This window comes from Takifugu rubripes, chromosome 2 (genome assembly GCF_901000725.2).
Source record: "Takifugu rubripes chromosome 2, fTakRub1.2, whole genome shotgun sequence".
Taxonomy (NCBI): domain Eukaryota; kingdom Metazoa; phylum Chordata; class Actinopteri; order Tetraodontiformes; family Tetraodontidae; genus Takifugu; species Takifugu rubripes.
This window is the reverse complement of record NC_042286.1, coordinates 3,292,049-3,307,473: the sequence shown is the minus strand read 5'-3', so window position 1 is coordinate 3,307,473 and position 15,425 is coordinate 3,292,049. Positions and strand designations below refer to the sequence as shown.

Genomic DNA, 15,425 nt, shown 5'->3' with positions numbered 1-15,425 from the left:
TGAAGTTTTTGACCACATTTAATTTCCTGAGCTAACCTACGACCAGAAATAATGTCTGCTGATGCTGCCAAATGTGCTTTAAGCACTGGGGAAAAGTACTACTAAATTCTCAGGTTTAAAAAAATTGTTCATAAAGTTGTGTTTTGCTCATACTGAGTCGATTATCTGACGACGCCGGTGTCCATGTGAACCGACTGGCCACATCAGTGTTGTACAAAAAATAATTGATGTCCTTTTTCCAACTTTATGAACTCTATGGTCATGAAATATCACACAAAGATAATTCACTTTTCATATTCACATTTGATTTTCAAGTCTCTAACCTGTCCATCACTATTGGGCCGGACAGTCAAAGTTATTTTGCGCATGTTTGTTGTATTCGCCCACCGTGGCGCTCTCTTTCAAGGTTAATTCATGTGCTGTGTGACGTCAGGTCAGTCGATAGAGCCGGTCGCCCTTGAACTATCTACAGGCTGCATGAGACCATCACTCCCCGCTGACAGCCGCATTCGCACACCATCACCACAGCCAAAGGCAATCTCTCACTGTCTCACGCATGCACACACACATCCTTGCACTTCTATCTTTGTGAGGACTCTCATGGGCATGATACAGCACCCAGCTCCTAACCCTAGGTATCCCAACTAACCCCCTACTTCTAAAATCAAAATGAGGGTGCAAACAAAAGTCACTTTTGGCAAAATGTTCAACTTCAAATGAGTAAAATTGAGGAAATATCACAGGATAGAGTGAAGCCACTAAAGTAGATTTATGGCTGTTGTGTTTTCCCAAAAAATAAAAGAAAGAGTAATAGAGACACCACAGAAAGGTAGAGTAATAACCACTTTAATTACCTAAACTAACCAACAGTGAAGCAGCTGGAAAGGCTCCGGCAGCACCGCGACCCCGCAAGGGAAACGGCGGCGGCGAAGACGGCAGATGGCGACGCGACCAACACTTTTCTTCTTCGTTTCAAGCAGACAAACATTTCACAAATTTGTGGCTTCATTAAATAAAGGACAAGTATAAATAAATAAAGGGTATAAGAAGTGAAAAATGAGAGGGACTGCAACACCACAGAGACCACTGGCATCATAGCGAGACAGCAGCTGACCAGACGGAGGTACAGACAACCACGCACACATGCTGCAAGTTATTTATTCAGCATTTTGGGTGGTGAAAGCAATTTTAACCTAACAGGAGAGAATCAAGAGTCAAAAGGACCTTCCTACTGATTTAAGAGCTGCTATAATATTTGACCTGACACATCTTTAACATCGACAATACCTACAGCTGCACCTTAAAAGGATCTGTGTGAACAACTATGATGGCTGGATTTGTCTTTTTCACAGTGTTGTTGTGGCCAAATTAAACTTTTAACTTAAACTGTTACTAAATCTTATTTAAAGACCAATAATGGACAACCTTTAACTCTTTTTTTATGCCTCTGTTTCAAATTGGGATAATTGAATGGAGGCTCGAGGATATTTTAAAACCATCAGAACAAATGTTAATCTCTTTTACTCCTCTAAATAAACTGAATAAACTCAGGAAAGGGCGCAGCAATGCTGAGCGGGATGGCGGCGTCCTACTGTATACAGCAGAGCTGTCCGTTTGCATCTTTGGAGCGAAGACAGAGTTTAGGTTTGTAGTTTTCCAGGTAAAGCAGCTGCTTAGAGTTGAAGGCTCCACGACGTTTCCTGATAAGCAGAAGCTGCATGTAGTACGCAGAAACTGCAACGCTTCCACGCAGATTTGCTGCATATTTTAAGAGTGTGACACTAAGCTTTATACTCACTGTCTTATGAAGTGTACCGCATCCTCATATTCCATCCCACACTCGATTAGAGCCAGAGCCACCAACACAGGAGCTCTAGGGAACAACGATGATTGGCGTACTTAAGTCAACAGTCATCTGCCCGTCAATAGATTCAGAACCTTCCAGAAATATCAGCCATTACGCTTCACCACACATTAGCAGACGAGGCAACAGTTTGAAGATGAAGGGACATGTAGTAACAGCGGGGGGGGTACCGACCGTCCGAGTCCAGCAACACAGTGCACGGCCACGCAGCTGCCGGGCTCATCTCGAAACTTCATCTGCAGCAGGTTCAGCCAGTCATCAACCACCTGGTCCGGTGGAGCGGAGCCATCGTCGAAGGGCCAGTCCTGGGAGGAGGAAGAGATCAGTCTGTGATGCACACTGCATATGGTTATACGGACACACACTGGATAATCGGTCTAAAAGAGTTTGGACTTAATATTGTACAAAAAAAAAGATCAAGGATTCACTCAACCAGCAATTATGTTCAATTCTGATGGAAGTGGGCAAAATTGGCTCTTTAAACTTGAAGCCTTTTGCACTAATAAAAACATGCGATATCTTGCAGAGGATTCCTGCTAAACTGCCCAGTAAATGAAGTCCACATGTCTCACCAGGACTTGTATTCCTTCTTGTTCCACTGGCGTCTTGTCATAGGTAGCAGCGCACACCCTGACCAACGTGTTCACTCCATAGGCCTTAAGATCCTACGCATCAAAACATGCTTTATAACTGTTCCATCATTTAGAAAAGAGGAGCAGGGATTTGTGGCAATTGTATACCTCTATAAACTTCCCCAGCTGTACATTTGTGGGATTATGTGTGATGAGGAATCTCAAACAGTCGTATGTAATCTCCACTGGCGCTGGTCGGTTCATCTTTGCACCCAAAAAGATTTGTTCATTCATTAAAAGAAAAACTTGATAAAAAAAATTTGTATCATACAACTAAAAAAAAGCCAACTTGCAACTAAAAGGCTTCAGCTCTTGTGTTTACTGCAAATCTGTGGAGAAAAAAACACTTTTTACTGCCTTATGATTCCTGTAATTTGGCAAATATCAACTAAACTATAATATAAACTTGCAATGGAAAAAAGAAAAGTGTCCGAAGTTTTTTTCTGGTTGGAAAAAAGACCAGAGGAAGGCTAATATTCAGCCCTGGAGAATGAAAAGAAGACCTGTACTTATTTACTATGAAATGTTTTAGCCCATTCAGGAAAGACAACGCAGGGGAGGGGAGCTGTGAGGAAACGTCCAGGACTAGAATGACGCTCCCTTACTCCGAAGAGCAGATGCAAGTCTGACGGTTGGCTCGTCTTCATATGGGTCAACAAATGGCAGTAAGAACCTATGAGGAGGAGGAAGAGGAAGAGGAAGAGGAGGAGAGAGAGATCCAAAAACAGTTTTGTCTCGCTTTCACAGATTGCCAAGTGTTTGTTTGGTGTTATAAACTTTGTAAATGGGGGGTGGGGGCAGAATGTGTGTTTTCTCCCCCTCCACAAAGATAATCAACCAATTATTCTTAATTTACCACTACGCATGCTCACTCTGGTAAATGGACAAAAAAAGTCATCACACTGACCTACAGCCCCCGCACACAGCATGCAGAAGATAACAGACATTGACAATAAAGTTTACACTGTAAACAGAATCTGAAATAGGCTACAAATATTTCACCCTAATTAGCTTGAGCTCGATACAAGAAAGTCACATGAGGACTAACTGTGCATCACTGGATGGAAACCTTCTGTGACATCTGTGCTGTGAATGTACACTTTTAATGCAGACCCCAGTGGCTACAGACCTGTGCACAGACCTGTGCGTGTGAGCGGCAGGACCCAGAAGGCCTTCTCTTCTCACTTGTCCACGATGAGCAGCAGGTGCTGGGCTTGGCAGAACTCCCCTCCGAGCCTCGCAAACGCCATACAGGTGCAGCCTGAGGTGGGGACAGGGACCGAGGTTCAGGTGGGACTGATCGCTTGCTCCGGAAGCTGCTGGGGACACACTCACTGCGATGGAGACAGCTCATTGAGCGGACACAGGAGAATGTGACAGCTCCGGGAAGTAGACACACCATTGATGAGGATGCTGCTGCGTCCCTGCGTCCTGGCTGACAAAGGCCCGCTAGCTCACTGCTAACCTGCTGCGCAGAGGAAAAACAGGTAAAGTCAATTGTCCCCGGATCGGAGCAAACACCGTTTACAAAAAAAAAGTCGGAGCAGATCCAATTAAAAAACGCTTCAACTGGTGTGTTTACAGAGGCCAGCGGTCGCCCAGGCAGCCTGTTCCTCACAGCATCACCCGAAGGTTCCTGGCGTGTTTAATACCGGAGGTTCGTCATATGGGCCGACAATACATCTGTCGGGTCAAACGGAACTTCGCGAAAAATTGACGACCAATGTCTCTACGCCATCTCGGTTAGTCAGCTACGGATTCGGGCTCTTTAAACGCGTCCTTTGGCTGATTCAGGACGACCCCAAAAGTAGCCGTAGCTTCGCACGAGTGACGACGCCGCCAACAGTCGGAGAAGAACCAGCCGCGCCAGAACCTGCGACACGAACTACGTCGTTTAAAAACGGGTCGACAACAATGTATCCAGAATGAAGAGCGAGCCGACGCTTCCCGGCCGGCGCATCCGCCGGGTCTCAGTAACGGCAGCGAAAACGGGGTCTTTGTTAACGGGGACGCGGTCAAAGGGACAGCGACAGAATCCGTGTCGAGGACAAACATACGCGGACTGTCTGAGCTACTTACTAAACACACCGGCTTCACGAAAAATCCAGACGCTTCTAGAGGCTGGCGTGAGTCTGCGAAGACATGATGAAAAGAAAGGTCGCGTTGGCAACAATCAACCACCCGACTTCCGGCAAGGGGTTTCAAAATAAAACACACGACTCATTTATGTGATATAGACTTCCTCTTGAAGATAATGATTCAGCTTGATTACTGCTGCCTTTCTGCCTCAAACATAGATTTTATCACATTTCACCAACACAAGAAACAGGCGATCATGCAGACAGCTCCTACAGAGCCCCGTTCACACCTAACGCAGGGTTGGAAGACGGGTAAATCTGTCGCGACCCTGTTCTTGAATACAATAGTTGCGTGCTCATTGCTGCCATCTACCGTTGGCATAGAGCAACTTCAACTCATCTGTCATGTTTAGACGTGGAAAATCGAATTAATTGAAATACAGTTGCTTTTTGGCATTTAAATCTGTGTTTTTTGTTTTTTGGTTCCACGCCGAAAATACTAAAATATGTTTAATATTCAATGTGTACTCAGATATACTGTTTCCCTGATAATATTTATGTGAACATAACATTTTGACATCTACTCAAGTATGAGTTTTAGTAATAATCATAATCATATGTAGTTTTTAAATACATTTGTAGAGCACAGTAAGCTTCCTGGTGGTGGGGAGTCACCTCTGGGAATCACCTGTAGGAATCCCCACAGGGGATCACTGTTACTGTAACATCCAGGATTCTCTCCAACTGTTCCGTTAGTTTCTGGTTTCTCCTGTTCCTTCTTTGCTATGCTGCCACCAACCTTATTAATCACTACAGTCCTCCATCACCAGTCTTTCTGTGGTTGCAGATCCATTCTCCACCCCAATTGGAGGTGCGTCCTGCGGCCTGAAGGCCCCCAGTTCAAACTCGGTACCGATGTCTGAACCGATGGACCACGGCCACTTCGCTATGGTGTTCCATATGTGCTTTACGTGCTAGCAAATCTTTATCCTGGGCCTCAGAAGTTCAGGTTGCAAGTGCTATAGATTAGGAAAAAATTATAAACTTTTACTACCGTAGTTCTTTGAAAAATGAATAAAGATTTCAATTATGAATTAATAAATAATATTGAATTAATTATGTTGAATGAACTATATTGAATTAATGGAAAAACCTACCTTAACTTACCTTTCTGGGATACTCTTGACTGACTCTGATAGTTCTGGGGTGTAAAAATAAAACCTCTGAAAAATGAATAATTCATTTCTGTCAGGTCTTGAGTACATTCGAGAAATGGAGGATTGATGGTTCTTCCAGTGTCTTCTAACAGAAATGGCAACTCAATACATCCTAAAACAAAACAGCATCATTTTTTCCACCATGAGGAATAAAAAAAAAGTACATTTATGATCCTCTCGACGGTTGTAAAGGAGGGTCTGGCTTCATTGTTTACAGAGTAGATCTAAGTAGGTGCTGGAGAACACGAATATTTACACAAGCAGAAAATTACAAAACTCAAACTTATTTACCTCACTGGTCATTTATGATGTTAGCAGCAAAGGAACTGACATAAATAAACTCATTTCCCCAACACTATCTCTACCTTGACAATACTGTAGTTGCTTTTCTAGGTTTTTAAAAAAAAATCTGTTATTTTACTTCCCTCACCACATTTTTGCATAACAACAAAATAAGCAAAGATGTTTAGATGTAGATTAAAGTGACCATTTGAGTCAGACGGTCGCTGAGTCAGCGGCAGAAAATGTTTTAAATAGTGGTCGAGCTAATTGGAGCCATCTGAGCCTCTTGATGTAAACCACTGTTAACATGAGGAAAGTTCCACAGATGTCCGCCAACAGTACCAGCGCACCAATATGGCAGCTTGAACTCTCCCACTCACCCAGTTGCCATGGCAGCGCAAGTAAACATTCATATTATTGAAAGGTTTTAGCCTTATGTACTTTCCTCATAGGTAATCAAACAGCCAACAATGCAGCTTTGTTGTTTATTTTACTATATTTCTTTGCTGTTATTTTTTCATCAGTGGTTTCCATGTGAACAAATTCACTATAATTACACATTTCCCTATCTCCTCACAAAGGGTGTGGCATCACCCATTCCACACACACGCGGGTGTGCACGCGGGTGTGTTCACACGCACAGGGCTGGATGTTCTCCCCCTTTAACAGAGTTGTGCATTTCTTTACCTATTCATAAGGTGTTGGGTTTCATGGGAGGTTGGAGGGAGGGGAGTCTTCCTGTTTCCTGCAAAATGACAAGACAGGGCACGTAAAGTTAGTGTGTGTGTATGTGTTTGCGTGTGTGTGTGTTTGTGGGATGACGTCGAAGCTGCTGAATCTGGTCTGGCAGGATTTCTGAGGGAAGGGCGACAGAAAGCAGCAGCAGCAGCAGCAGCAGCAGAGACAGAGAGAAAAAGAAGTCAAAACCCCAAAACTGGATCTTCCTCAGCGTGTTTGACTGCTCCGTTGTGTAACAATCTATGTCTCCTGGTCTCCGACACTTTGGGCTTCTCTGGGTTTCAGCTCAAGGTAAGTCCTGATTGAGTTTCATGAACTTGCCACATGCTTACGGACAAACGTCTGGCTCAGACATCTCACTTCATTTTATTTTCCTTATTTACTCGAAAAACAGATAGAAGTCGCTTAGATTCAGGAAAAGTGGTAAAAAAACTCCATCATTCCACCTAAAAAAAAGGACACAACTCGAGTAACTTTTTCCTTCTGCTATGACTAAGAGGGAAATAAAGACATTGAGCAACCAGTCAGGAAATGTGTGGTGATTCAACAGAGGGACAAAACCACCGTGGAATGTTTAGGAGTGAAATATTCAGATATGCTTTACGTTTTCCCCCCAAATGAACACGGACGGGAGTTAATACAGGGTCTGAAAAAGTCTTATTTATTTACTGAAAGTGTCAGACACTGAGTGTTGAGCGCTTGATGCCCGGCTACTCCTGTTGTCCCACATCTAAATATTTTACACTTTTCCAAACAGTGTGTGGTCCTGCACTTCTCTGCCATACAGATGGTGTTTCCATATAAGATTTATGACCAGCGTAGGGAGCCTAAACTGAAAGTGGGTCTTTAACTTTGATGGTTAGAATAAAAACAGACATTTTTCTCACACTTTAGAGTCATGGTGTTCTGCCTCAATCCAGGTGTAGCCCTCAACACAGGAAACGGGCCTGGTCATGTGACTAAATAGCTACACTTTTAAAGGACTGTTTGTTATTGTTTTACATACTTTATAACTCTACTGTGGCAGTTAATTTATCTATGGCAGCTGGTCGAACAGGAACACAAGTATATATATATATATATTTTTTTAATATAAACTGTAAAACTCCAAACATTAGCCGGTAGCTGATTTAACAACAGCATGAAAACAGCATGAAAATGTGGAGTGAAGGGCGCTCTCCAGACAGGAGGTATGCAAATTTTGAATTGATGTTTATTTAGAACTACAGAGGCTCCAGAGAGATGGTGCAGTAACAGGTTGGCCAGGTGAACAGAATGCTTAGGGAGTGGTGATGAATGCTTTTGTGGGGTGTAAGCAGCAGGCCTGAGTGTCAACGCTCAGCTTCGCCACTTTCCTTTTCCTCCAGCGCCCACACCCAAACATAACAATCATCGTCTTGAGTTCCTTTGCTCAACCTGATTGTGTGACATTTGCATCTCATCTGAACAAATCTAACTTATACAAAACAAGTTGTGGGTATCTGTGTCCCAGGGACACTAAAGGACTCTCTGAATCAACTTCAATTCACTGACCAAAAGACCCAAAAGTTCACCGATAGACACAGATTTGAACATCGTCATTTCCTGACAATCGGCAATATTAAATAATATATAATTGGGTTCTGGAGGCCGGCCCAGCAGCCACTGGGTGAGAGGCTGCTGTCCAGCCCTCAGCAGTCAGTCACACCCTCACACTGAGGGACAGTTGAGCATTTCCAATACATCAAAATAGGCCTGTTTGGACTTTGGGAAGAAAGCACAGTTATAGAAACAGTCCACAGGTTAAAATGTTGAAAGACATTTTATTTTCCTCTTTCTGTTGGAAGCTGTGCCCATTTCCCCACTGTAGACATTTGTCTGACGTCTAGGGCCGATGTAGAGTTTGTGTATTTCCTAAAGTAAATAGTTTTAGCTTGAATAAGAGCTGCATTAGAAATGAGCCTTTAAGGTAACTTGTTCATCTCAGAACTGGGCAGGCTCAGTTGTTGACGGTTTCCAGTCTTGCTTAGAATCCCAGCAGGACGATTCATCCATGAGCCTATAAAACCACATACTCGACACACATTAATGAGCGGTCTGGTAATATTAATAATCCTACATTTCATTTATGAATACACCTGCCATAGTGATCAGTGCATGTGCACACCAGCTAGCGGAGACCTTCATTGTCACCCTCAGAAACACCCCAGGCCACTGCTGTTTGGACAACACGGTTCAAATCAGGAACCAACTTCCTGTGTCCCTAATCAGTTACCATCCTGCTGCAATCACTTCAAACATGGTGAATTGCTCTGAGAGGACGGTGGTGACGCACATCTAGCTACCTCCGCTAGCATTACATTACACAGTTGTAACATCACAGCATGTGTGAGCATGCCGACAGTAGATTTCAGCCCTGCAGAGGTCGTTCACATACAGCAACAATACAGCAAGCAGATACAGCCGGGAACAGTGTGGTGCAGAGTCAACAACAGTCCCCAGACAGCAAGATGGAAGGAAAGAGTGGCTGAGTTCAATGCAGTCTGAAAAGTTTCAGTGCCCACCTGGAAGGGAGCCTCGCCTAGTCCCCCTGTCAAGGATCAGTCACCAAACAAAGCCCGGCAGCATTTCTTATCCCTGCAGGAGCTGAGTGGAACCTCTCTCTCTCTCTCTGTCTGCCCACGATGAAAGCTTCGTGTCTGAACCTCAGAACCACCAGAAAGCTCTCTCTATCCGGCGGGAGCTACAAATTCAAAGACGCTGTCCTACTAAATCACCATTTGTGGTGTCACTTGACAAAATAACGAGCCGCTCTCTCGGAGTTTTTAAAGACCTAACTTTCCTTTCTCTCTTCCTGTACGTTACAGGGTAAACTTGCTTTCCTCCCTCGGGCCAGGGCAGCAGCAGCAGGGATGAACTGGTCGGGGCTGGAGAGCCTTCTCAGTGGAGTCAACAAATACTCCACGGCCTTTGGGAGAATCTGGCTGTCCATGGTGTTTGTGTTCCGTGTGCTGGTGTTTGTGGTGGCAGCACAGAGGGTCTGGGGTGACGAGAGCAAGGATTTCGTGTGCAACACTCGACAGGTAACATAAGGAAAAAAACACATGTTTGTTGGAAAGTAGTTTATAGCAAGATGCTACACTAGCGTACTAGATTTAGATTGATTCCAGATTAATATTATTAGAAATGCCCTCTAATCTTCTCATCTCTGGTCCAAATGCCGCCCCGTCAAATGTTTTTTGCCTTCCAGCCGGGTTGTACCAACATCTGCTACGACCACATCTTCCCCATCTCCCACATCCGTCTCTGGGCTCTGCAGCTGATCTTCGTCACCTGCCCGTCCTTGATAGTGATGGCTCACGTCAAATTCCGTGAAGGGAAGGATGCCAAATACGTGGAGCAGCACCACGGCTCTCACCTATACAGCAACCCCGGCAAGAAGAGAGGGGGGCTGTGGTGGACCTATCTGCTGAGTCTGATCCTCAAAGCTGGATTTGACGCCTCGTTTCTTTATATTCTGTACAAGATATATGATGGTTATGACTTGCCCAGGTAACATTTAAATGTGGTGTGAAGAATGATTCCATGCAACTACCTGCAGTAGTGAATTCATACTTCTCTTTTTTTATCTGGGCAGGTTGTCGAAATGTTCGCTGGATCCGTGTCCCAACACGGTCGACTGCTTCATCAGTCGCCCGACAGAGAAAAAGATCTTCATGTTGTTCATGGTCGTGTCCAGTGCGCTTTGCATTTTCATGTGCCTCTGCGAAATGCTCTATCTTGTTGGGAAGCGCATCGCCAAACTGGTAAAGATCCGCCACCAGAACGAACAGATCCTATTTGCTGAGCAGCACGAACTCACCGACATGGTCCCACCCAGATCCCAGTATCACAAGACTGACCCAACCCTGACGGACAGTCAGCTCAGTTTAAACAGAAAGGAGAAGGTCAGAGAAGGTACTGTGACGACCACACTGTAAAACTCACAGGCTTGTGTGACCCGGGAGGTAATGCAATAGGACAGAGTTAGCTTCATTTCTCAGTTTATCCGTAGCTGCTTGTCAGGGTCTGGGTTGAAGAGGCAGCCGTTCGAAGCTCTGAACCACTTCACCTCTTTTCACAAGAGGTAGGACGTCTAGAGGACATCACCATGTCCCTGGTCGAGGCCAATCAGGAAACAGTGTTATGGCCTAAAACTATGGAAATGGCCTCTCTGGGGTTAAGTGTTCCTTGATATTTGTGCTTAAATGGTGTCATATTCCATCCTGGACTGGTTTGGATCAGCTCAACACTTCCATGACCATGGATGGATGGACGGATGGATGGGTGGACGGATGGATGGATTGATGGATGGAATCCATCTTGTAGGACCCAGGTCAAATCCAACTCTGTGTGTGAGAGCAGCTGATTATGATTCAACATCACTGTATATAGAATTTGATGTAAAAATTGTAAGAAACGAAATGTACTCAGTACATTAAATATATTTAAACTTTAATAATTGTGTGACGGACAAAGTGATGCTGTTCTGTTTGTATTTCTTCTAATAAAAGGGAAAAAGACTTCTAATATCTACCAACATGCAACTACTGAGACCCAAAGCCACCTACATGCCTAATACTGTCATGGTGACTAAAGAGTGGGTCCCGGATGCTGCAGTTTGCTGGACAGGCTGGATTTAATCCTCAGACACAGAGCAGACTACCTCTGTTTGACTACAGGCCTGCAGGAATGTCACAAAGTGGACCAAAACTTGTTTTTTCTTTTTTTTTTTGAAGACTTGAAAGAAAAGCTCTGTTAAAGCTGACTGGGCTCAACATTGTCAGGCTGGTACAGCGTAGTGTTAGTACAACCGGGAGGGCACAAGAAGAATCCGAGCAGATTTGAATTTGCAACAGCTGTAAATGAAGACATTCAGTCAATCTTCGTTTTTGAGTCCACTATAAAGGGAGGCGCTCATGATAAACTTTAGGTATCTACGGCGCCACTAGGTGGCAGCATTATGCATTAAATAAACATGATTCTTGGGAAGGGTTCATCGACCTGAAATATTATCTAATTCAACTGAATATCCAGCTCGGTCTAAATTACCCCGAAATACTTTTGGTGTTATTATTCCTCGGCCACTCAAGCGGGAAAAGTTTTTTTTTAAAATTTAATTGGCATTATTGCAAATGGTTCAAAATAACCCAGGTCAGCTTGAGTTTGAATGCAATGTAGCTGCAGAACAAGAATCCAACCATAACCGATTCTGAAGTGGACCATGTAAGCAGTTAAACACCAATGTGTACCATATCCATGGTTACCGGTATGCAGTATATAATTAATCTGATCATTACTACACCAAATCAAGCACAAGTTTGGATACAACTTATCTGAGCACAACTAATTTGACCCGTCTGTCCCATAGGAAGAGAAATGGAACAATGAGCTGAGCAGAAGCTAGTTTCTACCCACTGAAGGGAAGGAGAGGCAAACATTCACTCTTGGTGTCATAAGAAAAGGTTTATTATGTGCTAAAAGAAGCACCTACCTGTGCCAGCACCAGAAATGTAAGTTTAATAAGTGTTCTAATAGTGCATTAATCACAAAGCAAAACACAGGAAGAGGGGATTGAACATTTATTTACCCTTATTAAAAGTTACAATAAAACCATTAACATCTTAGAACGATAGCAAAATAAAGAGAACCAAAAATGTTGGCCAAAACATATTTACAGAGACAGATTGCAGATAAAAGCTCACATTTTAGACACAATCCCAACCCCTGCATTGGAAACTCTGAAATGTGAATACTCAAGAAGCTCGACATGTGGTTATAGCCAGGAAAAGGATTTAAAACGCACAAAGAAAGACACAGCTCTCCCCCCATCTCTCCTGCTCCATTTTCTGTTCTAAAAATGACAAAATACTTGTAATTTTGGGGTTTACTTGTGGGATTGTAGAATTCTAAAAAAAAAGATCTTTTGAAGGGTCTATGTCCATGTAACAGTCATTTCCAGTGGGGGAGATGGTTGGTCCCACTCAATTTTTCAGATCCCGAAAAAAGATGGAAAAAAAAAAAGTTATAGGGCTGCCACGCCGATTAAAAAGGATGCTTCGCCATGATTTAGGAAAGAAAGTCAGTACTCCCGATTCATTCCAAATCCAACCCATTACCTTCGTCACACGCCAGTCTCTATACCGTGGGCGGCGACATGAGCACGTTCAGTATGAGAGGGCCCGGTGAGGTTCCGTCTGTCGAACTAATAAAAGGCAGTGAACTGGTGGTTGAATCAGCAAGTGTGATATATCCGTCGTCTTCTTTTTGTAGTCGTTTATAACTTTTAAGAACGTGGCACGAGTCTCTCATATATATATTTATATACTTTAATCTTGGAAAATCAGTTCAGGTGCTGCGGCGGAGGGAAGTCACTCTGCCTTGACCTCGGCCTCGGCCTCAGAGGCTGCGGGTGTCGTTTCCTCGGCGGGGGCCGGGGCGGCGGCGGCAGTGGGCTCCTCGGTGGGGGCGGCCTCTGCAGCCGGGGCCTCCTCTGGTGTCTCGGTTTCGGCCTCGGGTGCGGCGCTGGGGGCCTCACCTTCTTTGGCCTCGGTCGCTGGCGTCTCATCTTTGGTTTCCTTGGCTGCGTGGCCGTTCTCCTCCGGCTTGTCCTCCGCTGTAGGCGAGGCGGCCTCCTCCTTTCCTTCCTCGCTGCTCTTCTTGCTCTTCTTCAGCGAGATCCCCTTGAACTTAAAGGAGTTCTTCAGGGAGAACTTCTTCTTCTTTTTGCCATCCTTGGCGGCGTCGCCCTCGGTCTTGGCGGCCTCGCCCTCAGCTGCGGGAGCAGGTTCAATTGCATCCCCGGCATTGGCCTCCCCCTCTTTGGCGGGCTCGGCAGTTCCGTTCCCATCAGCCGCCGCCGCTTCTCCGTCGGGCTTGGCAGACACGTCGCCGTTGGTTTTGACGTGGCCGTTCTCCTGTAGAGTGAGGGGATGATAAGTTGTGGATTAAATGCCACCAAACTGGGTCAAAATAGAAATGGTGCCTCTGCTCATCTCATATATAGATGGATGGATCAAACATAGATGAAATGGGGTCTAATATCCCAAATAAATCTAGGAGATCTGACATATGACAGATTAGCATTAGCCCATTTATTCAACAGTTAATCCGTGTTATACTTCAGGTTAGCAGTTTGTGTGTGTGTGTGTGTGTGGGGGGGGGGGTGTTGTTCAACAGCTGTTTGCAATTGCAACACTGGCCGTGGGGTGGCAGTAGAGACGCATCTGAAAGTTGAGTTCGGGGAACAAAAGAATCCCCTGAAACCTGTTTTTTTGCTCTCATCCGCCACAGATCTACCGAGTGTTGCCAGCCCATAAAACCCACGTTATACATCTACATGTTGCACCCAACTCAAGCTGCCTAAATGGAACATTTATCAGCATCGCCTCCCAGATTGGCAGCACGATTAAAGACCAATCGGCTGCGCTATCACGAAGAAGCCAAAAGCTGGATCTACCTGCACTATTTCATTTTCATTTCAAGATCGTCTGGGGTACCGGGGGATTTGAAACGACCCTTATTTGCGGTCCCGCAACACGCGCCTTCTTCCGAGCGCATTTGCATCCTTTGCGCCAGTTTCGCCTCATCTTTTGTTCGACGCACGGAACCAGAATCCCCCACCCCCGCGAACTGGAAACGCGTGACTGAAAACACGACCCCAACGTGCATTTGGCCAAGAATGTGTCATAATTTGAGCAAATGTGTGGACGTATTAACCCCCGCGAGCAGCGGCCCGAATTAACAAAAGGCACGTCTGGTGCGCGCTCCGCGGGGACGAGCGTGTCCAATCAGCTCTACTGTAGGTCACCTGGCATTATTTTGTCAAAATCTTTAGAGTAATGTACGTGAACCCGTCCCAGGCTACAACTGTGCGTGCTCAGCACAGCCTCTCACCCGGGTCCCTTGTCACCCGTGCTACCAGGGGGCGTTTGGGGCCATGTGGCTCCCCGTCCCGTTCCCTTGTCTGAATTGATGCACTCACCTGTCCGTTGGCTTTGCCATTAGCGGGCTCAGTGGCGGCCTTTCCCTCCACAGCTACTCCACTCTTGGTCACGGTGCCTCCCATTTTTCCTTTATCTGATATGAACGAAAAAAGAAAATCAAAAAAATAAAGTTTCTGGGATTTTAAAAATCCAGCTCGGGTACGGGCAAAACCTTGGTGAGAGATTGAGGGGGGGAAAAAAATCCAACGGGGTCTTCTCCCTTGTAGGACTAGTGATGAGAAGATCCCCTCTGCAGAGACTGCAAACCCCACGGCGGCTGAGCTCAAATTAAGGGATGGCGGAGTTACGGCTGTTGAATACTTCAACCGCGCCTCAAAAATCGACCACAGACCCCACCCCGGGGCGGGGCTTTGCGCAGGCGTCCAATGGTGTGCGGGGGGGGGGCGTGGTCTGCCACCAACCCTGCCCTCCATGCAACAGTCTGCTTCTGCAGCTGCATGAGAAGCGAGTCTTCAACCACAGTTTTGGACATTTTTGAAACTTTTCTACAGAAATTTTCGACAGAAATATTACCAGAAAGTACTTAAAATACGACTTTAAAAAAAAAAGATATTTGAAACAAGGATAGAGACTAGATAGATAAATAGATA

The 15,425-nt window shown here is 45.0% G+C and overlaps 3 protein-coding genes across 14 annotated transcripts; 1 reads left to right on the top strand and 2 right to left on the bottom strand.

Moving 5' to 3' along the window:
* Positions 1 to 830: 830 nt before the first annotated feature.
* On the bottom strand, positions 831 to 4,688 carry ptp4a2a (protein tyrosine phosphatase 4A2a). 12 transcript variants are annotated; one of them, XM_003962289.3, is made up of 10 exons: positions 4,576 to 4,688; positions 3,832 to 3,964; positions 3,626 to 3,757; positions 3,014 to 3,169; positions 2,790 to 2,825; positions 2,605 to 2,700; positions 2,437 to 2,529; positions 2,039 to 2,169; positions 1,799 to 1,873; positions 831 to 1,700 (listed from the first exon to the last, which is right to left on the bottom strand). In XM_003962289.3, exons 6-10 carry the CDS (start codon positions 2,698 to 2,700, stop codon positions 1,589 to 1,591), a joined length of 507 nt encoding a protein of 168 aa, XP_003962338.1. In that variant the 5' UTR covers positions 2,790 to 2,825; positions 3,014 to 3,169; positions 3,626 to 3,757; positions 3,832 to 3,964; positions 4,576 to 4,688; the 3' UTR covers positions 831 to 1,588. The 12 variants fall into 12 exon arrangements, with proteins under 12 accessions (XP_003962338.1, XP_011612858.1, XP_029688768.1 ...); XM_011614556.2 differs by having other exon boundaries at positions 3,102 to 3,169; XM_029832908.1 differs by having other exon boundaries at positions 3,102 to 3,169; positions 3,638 to 3,757.
* Positions 4,689 to 6,849: 2,161 nt separating this feature from the next.
* gjb9a (gap junction protein beta 9a) lies at positions 6,850 to 12,749 on the top strand. Its single transcript, XM_011614516.2, has 4 exons — positions 6,850 to 7,102; positions 9,658 to 9,873; positions 10,041 to 10,342; positions 10,428 to 12,749. The coding sequence occupies exons 2-4, from the start codon at positions 9,703 to 9,705 to the stop codon at positions 10,768 to 10,770; spliced, it is 816 nt and encodes a 271-aa protein (XP_011612818.1). The 5' UTR covers positions 6,850 to 7,102; positions 9,658 to 9,702; the 3' UTR covers positions 10,771 to 12,749.
* LOC101071644 (MARCKS-related protein 1-A-like) lies at positions 12,397 to 15,136 on the bottom strand. The gene is made up of 3 exons (XM_011614526.2): positions 14,987 to 15,136; positions 14,814 to 14,908; positions 12,397 to 13,746 (listed from the first exon to the last, which is right to left on the bottom strand). Exons 2-3 carry the CDS (start codon positions 14,895 to 14,897, stop codon positions 13,201 to 13,203), a joined length of 630 nt encoding a protein of 209 aa, XP_011612828.1. The 5' UTR covers positions 14,898 to 14,908; positions 14,987 to 15,136; the 3' UTR covers positions 12,397 to 13,200.
* Between the last annotated feature and the right edge of the window lie 289 nt (positions 15,137 to 15,425).

Coding starts and splice junctions, on each gene's coding strand:
- ptp4a2a (XM_029832901.1), bottom strand. CDS start 3,143: ATGAAGACGAGCCAACCGTCAGACTTGCATCTGCTCTTCGGA. Junction 2,701..3,101: donor ACTTGCATCTGCTCTTCGGA/GTAAGGGAGCGT, acceptor TTGGGTGCAAAG/ATGAACCGACCAGCGCCAGT. Junction 1,701..1,798: donor GCGGTACACTTCATAAGACA/GTGAGTATAAAG, acceptor TCTGCTTATCAG/GAAACGTCGTGGAGCCTTCA.
- gjb9a (XM_011614516.2), top strand. CDS start 9,703: ATGAACTGGTCGGGGCTGGAGAGCCTTCTCAGTGGAGTCAACAAATAC. Junction 9,874..10,040: donor TCGTGTGCAACACTCGACAG/GTAACATAAGGA, acceptor TTTGCCTTCCAG/CCGGGTTGTACCAACATCTG. Junction 10,343..10,427: donor GATGGTTATGACTTGCCCAG/GTAACATTTAAA, acceptor TTATCTGGGCAG/GTTGTCGAAATGTTCGCTGG.
- LOC101071644 (XM_011614526.2), bottom strand. CDS start 14,897: ATGGGAGGCACCGTGACCAAGAGTGGAGTAGCTGTGGAGGGAAAGGCC. Junction 13,747..14,813: donor ATGGCAAAGCCAACGGACAG/GTGAGTGCATCA, acceptor CTCACTCTACAG/GAGAACGGCCACGTCAAAAC.